The 10,578-nt window shown below is 49.1% G+C and overlaps 1 protein-coding gene across 1 annotated transcript; it reads right to left on the bottom strand.

Annotated features, from left to right (window-relative positions):
- Window positions 1–4,882: 4,882 nt before the first annotated feature.
- SOX9 (SRY-box transcription factor 9) lies at window positions 4,883–10,470 on the bottom strand. Its single transcript, XM_082439844.1, has 3 exons — window positions 9,587–10,470; window positions 8,346–8,599; window positions 4,883–7,769 (listed from the first exon to the last, which is right to left on the bottom strand). Exons 1-3 carry the CDS (start codon window positions 10,015–10,017, stop codon window positions 6,925–6,927), a joined length of 1,530 nt encoding a protein of 509 aa, XP_082295970.1. The 5' UTR covers window positions 10,018–10,470; the 3' UTR covers window positions 4,883–6,924.
- Between the last annotated feature and the right edge of the window lie 108 nt (window positions 10,471–10,578).

Genomic DNA, 10,578 nt, shown 5'->3' with positions numbered 1-10,578 from the left:
TAAACCATTATTTGCGGCAGTAAGTGGTGGGCCGAATTTGGTCCGTGGGCTATAATTTGCAAACCCCTGGAGTAGGACATGATAGCCTATGATAAGGAATTTAGATTGTATTCCAAGTGAATAGGTAGCCATTGGAAGGTTTTGAACTATGGCTGTGGGGATGTGTGTCAGAGGTCAAATTTTGCTTTAAAGATATTTCCTGTAACATAATCTACAACAAAAGAATTTATTCTCCTTTCTCCATTAAAAACTCTATTTCAAATTCTCTTTTGAAAACAGGACTAGGTTGGGGGGCAGGGGAGACAGGCTGTGGGGTGGGGGAGTCCATGCTAATTGTCTATAATGTTTACTAGTTACGTGACCTTAGGTTCATTGCTTAATCTCTCTGAACCTCAGTTTCCTACTTAATAAAACTGTAATAATAACACCTGTCTCTAAGGGTTATTAAATGGATTCAATGAGATCATGTATATAAAACATCTGTCACAGTGCCTGGCAAAGTAAGGGCTCAATGATGTCCGTCCCTTTTCCTCTTTTTCCTTCCATTGAATCTGTATATGTCACTCTCCCGTCAAGACAGAGGTAAATGTAAAGCTTGGTAACTGAGTTCAAAAATTCAGTTGCACAATGACAGGATTGGTGAGGGCTTTCTGGTGATTTGGCTACTACAACAACAAATACAATTTAAATTTCAATTAATAGAAGCACAATTTCCGGTGACAAAAGGGGTGAATCTATTTGTATTCCATATTAGTCAAACCATATTTGGAGTCCTGGAAATAATTCTGGGCATGCTAAATTGAGAGAAATTTTGGTAAGTGAAGTACATGCAAAGAAAAATGGCAAGATATGAAAGGGCTTGGGAACCATATCATAATGTAAAATGTACTGGAAATTCTAACACGGTAAAAAAAACAACTAAAAGAAAACTTGAAAACTGTACAAATAGTTGAAGGTCTGTCATTTGGAAGAAAGACAAGACTCATATCATGTTGGTGTAGAGGTAGGTCACCTTGGACCATTGGATGGAAACTGCAGAGATAAGATTTTCCAGCATCAAAAATCTCCCTGAAAAAAAAAAAAAAATCTCCCTGACAGGAGAAGTGAACTGTCAATCAATGCAAACCTTCTAGGAAACACTGAGGAGTCATTCAACAGCTGAGATGCTGATAAAGGACTTTTGCGATGAGAGTCCAACCAAACTAAGAGACTTCTCATCATACCTTCCAAATTTCTGGTTCCATAAACCTGTGGGGTGCAGTAACCAAGTCTCTGGAGATCAAGAGACCCTCTTGGATTCCAGGGACTGGATCCTTCTCTTGATGTCTCCGGTGAAAAAGAAGATTGTGAGATACATGAATCTGTATTTTATCAAGAAGTAGAGAGACTAATACAAGATTATTCTTGGTGGGCAGGAGGGAATGGCTAAGATAGAGTGGGTCACCTCTATGTAAATTGGGTCAGAGTAAATTTCATGTCAGTGAAAAATGGATGGAGATCAGGAGAGAAAAAGCGAGTTCGTGAAGGTCCCACCAAAGTTATTCCTAAATCCATCATCTACCTTGACCCTCCGCCATCCTAGACCAGGCCACCATCATCTTTCACCTGGATGGCTACAATAGCCTCCCAACTGGCCCTAATGAGTTGCATTTTTTTTCATAGCACATGAACAAGAAAATATCAGGGAGTACTGTTTGTTTTCCGCTGCCTTCTTCACCCCAAAATGGAAACCCCATGAGGGCATGGGTTATGTCTGTCTCGTTCACTGCTGAATCTTAACCCACAGGAGATGTTCCAAAAATGTTTAGGAGAAGAATGGGAGTATAAATCTTCCTAAAGTGGAATATGGCAGCATGAAATTACGGTAACTGGATTAAGTTCAGTATAAAGTCCTGAAATTTCAAGAAACGTATCTAGCAGTAAACTACAAGGGAATGTTCATATTGCCCCACATTTTGCCTGGTTGTTTTAAATAAATGCACATATGACATTGCCTGTCCCATGTTGTATTGGTCTAAAAATGATTCTTCTTCAGATATCCAGAGTCAGTCCTAGTCTGTGAGTGATGGAAAAAGAGAAGCCCAGTCAGGGTCCAGCAAACTTTTTTTTCAGCTGCAAGAAGCAGTGGGAGATCCTAAGAAAACACAGGGGAAAGGTGGTGTAAGAAAGGAAAAAAGAAATGAGTAGGAAGAGGGAAGTGAAAGAATGAGCAAGGACAGGTAATTAACATTTCTTGTGGGCTTTACTTCATTTAATCTCTATTATGCCCACGAGACAGTATCATTCGAGAAATGAGAATCATTTGAGTCTCAGAGGGATAAGAAAATCGTGTAAGGTCAAGGGGTAGAATGCTATGGTATAGGTTCCCAATAACGTGTTCTGTGACATTGCCATCAGGTCCGTGGATATGATAAAAGGTTGGTATTTATTAAGCACCTACTGTGTATCAGGCACTGCTGAGAACAGAAAGAAAAGCATCTTGTTTGCAGCCTCTGATGTCATGGTTTGCTGCCCAGCAGCTATAGTCAGGGGCAGACCTAGGTTTTGTGGGGCCTGAAGCTTATACAGTTTTTTTTGTGTGTGTGTGTTTTTTTTTTTTTGAGGGGTGAGCTCTTTAAGAAAATAATATAAATTTTAAAAATACAAGTTTAAGTACAGGGCCTTCAAAGGAGCCTGTGTGAAGCTTAAGCTTCTTTAGCATCATAGGAAATCCATCTCTGGTATAGCAATAGTTCATCAATTAATTTAAGTTAAAAAGTGCCACCGTGGTGCCTCAAAAATGTTCATTTTGGAAGTCAGGGGAAGGAAAGGGAAGGCACGGCATTGAGGTGGGAAAGTCAAACACACAGCTCAAACTAATCCATAAGTTCCATTTTAATAATAGTGCAAAAGACTGATTCTAAATGAGTTTTTTCAATTCCCTTTTGTTTATCCCGTTTTGCTAAAAAATCCCTTTTTGTTAAAATAGTTAAGAGAGAGAGATTTTATTTTGAGTACAAATAAACAAATAACCCTGCATCTGCATACAAGCTTTTTCTGGTCTGGAGGACTCTGCTGTTTCCAATCAAGATCTTGTTGTCAAGGTGATAAGCTCTGCATTTCTGGATTTAGAATAAAAATTCCTCTAACGTATTTTATAATCTGGTGATCTTGGGCTTTGACCAGATCCGGCGGATGGAGGTGAGCCGATTCAGAAGCATGCTCTGCACTCCAGTGTCTGTTGTGTTTTCCTGTGTATCAGACCCACCTGGGGAGCTTGTGAAAACCTTTCTGCCCTTTCCTTCTTGTCCTAATGTAGGAGGAATCCTGTAGAGGCCGGTCAATTCTGATGCGGTCAATTCCCAGGCGGCTCCCTGCTAAAAACTGTTCTAAAAACGACCGTTTCATGAGGGAGGGATTATAAACGTTAACAAAAAGGGAAACCGAGGAACAGGAAAGTAAGAGACTTGCCCTAGGTCACCTGGCAAGTTTATGTCTCAACAGAACATTCTGGCTCTAAGAAGGTCTGCCAAAGGTTACATACTGAGGAAAAGAGCACATTTCTAGGAGAAGAGAGAGCAATCTGACAAACAGTAGAGGTTTGGGGAAAGCGGTGGTCGTGATGGGATGGAATGTGTTGATTTTAATTGACAACAGACTTAGGGCACACAAGGGTGTACGAGAACTAATGAACAGCACGGAGACTTTTGAAAAGGACGCTGTGAGTTTTGGCAAGGGGGAAAAATAGAGATTTTGTACCCTTGGAGGATAGACTCTGGGCCTGAGCGAACGGACGCTATGGCACAAACAAGGAACAGAGTCTGCCGTCTGGGGGGGCAGGGAGGGATTTGCACAGCACCCTGCAGGTCATAGGCCCTCAATCAGTGTTTGTTGAAGGAATTTGCAAAGGAGGAGAGTATAATGTTGCCTCGATTTGATAACTACCATTTTCCTGGTTGCCATGATCCTCGCGTGGGACACAAGCCAGGAATCCAATAAGCAAAAACAGACAATGTGAGGTAATAACCAAGTTTGGACGCTGGTTAAGACTGTCAGAGACATGGGCCCAGTAGTGAAACCAGCCTGAGATGAGAATGCAGACTCGCCTCCTTAAAGTCACTTCCCCAATCAGCTGGGGTGTGTGTGTGTCGGGGGGAGGTGGGGTGTCTCAGCGTTGGGGGTGGGAGGGAAGGAGTGATTTCATCTGTTTAATGAAAAATGACCTGAACGATTCTCTGATCCTGGAAACTCCCATGTAACTGAGGCCAAGGAAAACAGGATTAGGTCTTATTACTTCTACGATGGCTTTGCATCTTCTCAGAATGAGTTAAACTGGAGGGAACAGAAAAAGAAGGGAATCTCTTGTCGTTGTGCCTGCAGATAAACCAGGAGACTTAATGGGACAGATTTCCCCCTGGTCTCCTTCGGACAGTTTTACTTTGGCTTCCTTTGCCTTTTCAATGGACGCCCCGTTTCTTTGCTATGTGTTCATAATCACAGACGCTTTGCTCTATTACATTCAGACAGGCAAGTCACCCCTTTGGCATTCTGTCTTCTGACAAGCTACTGATTTCAGGGCTAATATTCCCCCTCTGACTTCTTCAAGGGAGCAGCTTTTGCCCTGAAGCATGAGAGTGTTAAAACCACAACAAACATCTTTGCCAGAATGGCAGCTACGGACGTGTAATTCTCTATGTGACTTAATGGGGTGGCACTTTTCAAGATTTTTCTGCTTTGATTTTTGGGGACACAGTCTTTTCTTCAGAGCAGGTTTTAGGATTGCCAGAAGTGCGCATAAAAAATAAAAACATCACAATGATTGGGATGTCATGATCTCTTTGGTGTCCCAATTCTTCAAACCATCCTTTTAACAGGAGAACCAGATGAATAAGTCCATAGGCCATTGTCTTTTTAATGCAATGTATATTTATTGTAAACAATAATATACAAAAAAAAGAAAGGAAGAGAAAAAGGAAAGGTAAGTTTCACAGAGAAAACAAAAGGTTTGGGGGGGAAAACAAGCAAAACAAACAAAACACAAACACAAACCAAACCTTACCTAAAAGACAAAATATGATTTAAATGCCAGGTTTCTTAAGTTACAGAAATATTTTTTTTAAAAAAAGATCTGCTTTTATACAGAAATGGAAAGATGCCATATTATAAGAGTGCTTTAAGATTTTACTCTACTGACTTCTAAAACTGTTAATATATCTTTTTTTAAATAAAAAAAAAAGTTTGCTGTCTTTTTTAAAAAGCAATCCTCACTCTCCAGCCACAGAATTATTAAGAATTAAGGTCTGTCAGTGGGCTGACCCCCCTCCCCGTTCCTCCCCCTCTCCAAGAGAACACATAGGGGAACATCGATGACACATGCTTGCATTGTTTTGAGTCACAATACACACACACACACACGCACGCACGCACGCACGCACACACAGTTTAGGCAGCCCAAAGATCTGTGGCAGAAAACACTGCAAATGACTCAGTGATACACTACATCTGCAAACTCTCATTTGTACAAAAAGAGAAACAAGTTTCCAGTTTGTTTTCAACAAAACAACAAAGAGGAAAAAAAAAAAAGGACAGACAAAAAGGCATTTATACAAATCTAGGACAAGGAATCCAAAGAAACTTGCTTTTAATAAAAAAAAAAAAAGATTAAAGAGATAAATAAAAAAAACTGGTTACAGTTAAGGACATAATTTAACAACAGATGACCATACCCTTTGAGGACGGCTCCAACAACCTATTTTAAAGAAGGTAAATTTAAAAAAAAAAAAGAAAAAAGGAAGATTTTTTTGTTGTTTTTAATTAAAACCTCTCCTTACAAAATAAATAATTTTAGCACATGGAATGTCTTGAAGTTAACTGCTGGTTTTCAGAGAGGCACAGGTGACAGTGTAAGTGAGAGGATTCTAGCATCTGTGTTCCACATGGGGCCCGGGCAGGCAACCAGGGGGCAGTGTGCTGGGGCACAGTATTGGCTGCTGAAACATTCCCCAAACAGATTTCGTCTCCTTTGCTTGCCTTTTGCTTCTTTCTTAAGGTTGCGGTGAGCGAGCAAACACAGGAGGAAATGCACTAAAAGAGGGCACAAGGATTTTCCAGCAGCATGGTTTTAAGGCTTTAAGGTGTTTTTCTCTTGTTTAAAAAACATATATATGATAAAGCTTACCAAATCGTCTCTAGACTATTGTTTACTTCCGTATTTGCAAAATAAGGCCTTGATTTTTCTAAGGCAACTCCTCCTTGAATCAGAAAGCCTGAGGAATTAAGCAAAGCTAACCCCCCAAACTGATCACGTAACACAAATCTGTGGCTTCTGTAGGTTAATACAACACACAAACTTTTTTTTTGTCTGTTTGTCTGTAAGAGAAAGCAAATCTGTACAAAAATACTCTGGTTGCAAGAAAAGCTAGGGCACACTGTTCGACTAAGTAGTTTAGCTGTTGGAAAAATAAGAGCATTTAATTTTTGTATCTAAAAATACGTATAAATCCCCTCAAAATGGTAATGAATCATACACAGTACATACTAAAAATATTTAAAATAGAGAATATTCCTCACAGAGGACTTTTTTCTTTAATTACTGCTAAAAAATAATTACAAAGTCCAAACAGGCAGAGAGACTGAGCAAACTGGTCACACGCATCTCCATCATCCTCCACGCTTGCTCTGAAGGTTTGCAGTCCAGTTTCCCGTCGGTTCCGCGGGTCCATCTAGCCAAGAGTGGCCTGGCCACTGATTCGCAACAAGGTGGTAACGCGTTTGGATAGTCAATGCTTCTGTCTTGGAATCTGAGTTCGAGTTGCCTTCAGCGTACATGTCTTTAAAAATAAGAAAGAAAAAAAAATGTCCAAAGGAAATTCTGGTTGGTTGCGTTATTTCTTGGGTTCTTTTTATGATCATCACGGCCATCGTCGCTCTCTGTCTAAGCGCTCCTCAAGGTCTGGTGAGCTGTGTGTAGACGGGCTGTTCCCAGTGCTGGGGGCTGTGGGTCTGCGGGATGGAAGGGACCCCGGAGGTGTCGGCGATGGGGGTGTACATGGGCCGCTGCGCCGGGTTCATGTAGGTGAAGGTGGAGTAGAGGCCGGAGCCCTGGCCCGCCGCATGGCTGTAGTAGGAGCCGGAGTTCTGGTGGTCAGTGTAGTCGTACTGCGAGCGGGTGATGGGCGGGTAGGACGGGCTGTAGTGCGGGAGGCTGAAGGGGCTGTAGGCGATCTGCTGAGGCGAGTGCTGCTGCTGCTCGCTGTAGTGGCTGGGGCTCAGCTGCTCCGTCTTGATGTGCGTTCGCTGGGCCTGGCCCGGCTCGCTGCTCAGCGTGGTCAGCGTGTGCGCCTGCGCGGGCGGCTGCGGGGGCGCCTGCGCGGGCGGCTGGGGGGGCGCCTGCGCGGGCGGCTGCGGGGGCGCCGGCGGGGCCGGTGGGGGCGCCTGCGGGGGCGGCGGCGGCGCCTGCTGCTTGGACATCCACACGTGGCCAGCGCCCGCCGGGGTGGCCGCCGTGCTGCTGATGCCGTAGCTGCCCGTGTAGGTGACCTGGCCGTGCGTGGCCGGCACCCCCGGGTGGCCATTGGGCGGCAGGTACTGGTCGAACTCGTTCACGTCGAAGGTCTCGATGTTGGAGATGACGTCGCTGCTCAGCTCGCCGATGTCCACGTCGCGGAAGTCGATGGGGGGCTGTCTGCCCCCCTCTGGCAGCGGGCGCCCCTCTCGCTTCAGGTCAGCCTTGCCCGGCTGCACGTCGGTTTTGGGGGTGGTGGGTGGCGTCGGTGGACCCTGCGATTGCCCTGAGGGCGATAAAAGAGGAAGAAGCAGAGGGCAATCAAGCAGGGCTGTACGGAGGCTTTAGTCTCAGGAACCCTCCTGGGACCCCCTCCCCCCCTTCGCTAAAGTGTCCCGTATCCGCGGGGGAGGCGCGCTGCGCCCGAGAGAAATCGCTGAATGATTAACTCGCCGGTACACACTCGGCAGTCTCCTCTTATCAGGGGAGGGTCTGAGGCCCGGAGGGTCCGGAAGACCAAATTGCTACTTGTACAAGAGCCCTGTGTGTGCTTTTGGGCTGGGGGAGCAAAGAGAAAAAGGGAGAAGTCCTGTAAAGCTGTAAAGGCATTTTACCCCGCAATAAAAATTACTGTTAGGATGCAGGGATTAGGTTGGGGGGGGGGTGTGTGCGCGCGCGTGTGTGTTTTCAGGGGCTTGGCGCAGTGATTAGTGTGTTTTCCTCCCCAGGGAGCGCCAGGTCCCTAAGCAGAGCCCACTAGGTGGCTGGGGGCCCGGGGGTGTGCCAGACGGGGCGCGGTGTGCCAGGGTGGGGGTTGGTGGCTTGGCCGGGGGTGGCGGGGCGGGGCCGGGAGGAGACTCACCGGAGTGCTCGCCGGGGGAGTGGACCTCGCTCATGCCGGAGGAGGAGTGCGGCGAGTCGGCCTGCAGCGCCTTGAAGATGGCGTTGGGGGAGATGTGCGTCTGCTCCGTGGCCTCCTCGGCCTCCGCCTGGCCGTTCTTCACCGACTTCCTCCGCCGCGGCTGGTACTTGTAATCCGGGTGGTCCTTCTTGTGCTGCACGCGCAGCCGCTCCGCCTCCTCCACGAAGGGCCGCTTCTCGCTCTCATTCAGCAGTCTGGGGGCGGGGTGGGGGGGGTAGCAGACAAAAAGAGGGGGGGGGGCTCCGTGAAACCGGCTGAGCTGTCAGGTCGGCGGGAGGAGGAGGTGACCCCCACCCCTCGGCTTCTTCGAACACAGCCCCCCTTCCTCCCTCCTCCCTGCTTTCCAGCCACTACCGCAACTCGAAACTTTTCTTTTTAAACAAAAAAAAAGTAAAAGAAAAGAAGAAAACAAAAAATCTCCGTTCTTTTAGTCCGACCTGAGCGGACCCTCCCCGCCCCGCCCTCTCCCCTTGTCTCCTCTTTTGGAAACCCTGGAGATGAAAATAGCTTTCCGCGGCTCCCGCTCTCCGGGCCTTTGCTACTGGAGTTATACCCGCCCCCCTTCCGTCCGCAACACCCTTTAAAAACTTTCTGAAAAACCACTTAATCTGCAAGGAACTCCTCCTGCCCCCCCCTCCCCGCCACTGCACACACACACACTGCACCCACCTATTTCCAGCAGCCTCCCTTCTCCCCCCTCCTTCCTGCCACAGGGCCCTCTAGCCTCGGCTTCTCCCCCCACCCTGCATCCCATCTCCGTGGGCGAAGGGCTTCACGGGGGAGCGCAGTTCGAGGGAGGGGGAGGCAGACTTCAATTCCTTGGGATTGAACTTCACTGCGGCGGGAGATCCGGCCGGCAGCCCTCTCCCAACCGAGTCTCCTGCTGGTGTTCTCCCCTCCTCTGGCCATCTTCCCCCCCCCCCACGCCCCGCCGCCCCTCCCCGCTCCACCTACCCCCTCCCCCTTTTCCCCAAGAGCAATCCAAGAACTTAGTCAAACTCTGAGCCAACTTACACCTCGTCCCCATTCCTCCCCCTCGCCTCCCCCCCGCCCCACCCCGCCTGCTCCGGGACCGGCAACTCCCTCCTGCTGGGAGGCGGGGCGCGGACAGACGGTCCCGGCCAGCGCCCCCCGCCGCCGCCGCCGCCGCCGCGGAACCCACCCTGCCGCGCCCGCCCTACCTCCAGAGCTTGCCCAGCGTCTTGCTGAGCTCGGCGTTGTGCAGGTGTGGGTACTGGTCGGCGAGCTTCCTGCGCGCCGCCTGCGCCCACACCATGAAGGCGTTCATGGGCCGCTTGACGTGCGGCTTGTTCTTGCTCGAGCCGTTGACGCGCACCGGCATGGGTACCAGCGTCCAGTCGTAGCCCTTGAGCACCTGGCTGACGGCCTCGCGGATGCACACGGGGAACTTGTCTTCCTCGCTCTCCTTCTTCAGGTCCGGCTCGCCCTTGGGAAACGTGTTCTCCTGGGGCCGCGTGTTCTCGGTGTCGGAGCCGGAGCCCGAAGGGCAGGGCGAGCCCGCCGAGTCCTCGGACATGGAGGGGCTAGGGGCGCCGGACAGGCCCTTCTCCTGCTCGTCGGTCATCTTCATGAAGGGGTCCAGGAGATTCATACGCAGGCCCGGGGCAGGGGGCGGGTGGCCGGGAAAGGCGAGAAGCCGCGGCGGCTCGTGGGCTCGAGGCGCGGGCTACTCTCCCCTCGGCTGCCCGGACGCGGGGCGAGCGGCTCCCGGGGAGCCTGGCGCGTCACTCGGCCGCAGCGGCGAGCTTTTAGGAAGGCGCGCGGGGGCCAGCCCGCAGCTGCCCGCTCCAAGTGGGGGAAGGCGAATTGGAGAGGAGGGGGGGGAGAAAGAGAGCAAAAAGCAGGGAGCGATTGCACCCCTTCTCTCCTCCTCCTGCAAAGAAAAGTTCCTGGAGTGAAACTGGCAAGTCGCGGCGCCACTCAAGTTCCCAGTCAGTTTCAAGCTCCGCACTCCGCTCTCCAACTCCCAGCCCAGCGGCTCTTTAATAAATACACCCCCTCACCTTAGAGACGTCAGCCAATCACAGCACGGCATTTCAGGTTTCAGGGCTTGGCAGGCAGCTGATTGGGTCCACTTTGGGGGGGAGGAGGATTGTGGCGCTGGGCAGGGTGATGAGAGGGGAGGGGCGGAGCGGGGAGGGGAACGCAGCCG

Source organism: Balaenoptera physalus (assembly GCF_965194825.1).
Source record: "Balaenoptera physalus genome assembly, chromosome: 20".
Taxonomy (NCBI): domain Eukaryota; kingdom Metazoa; phylum Chordata; class Mammalia; order Artiodactyla; family Balaenopteridae; genus Balaenoptera; species Balaenoptera physalus.
This window is presented reverse-complemented; position numbering and strand designations above follow the sequence as displayed.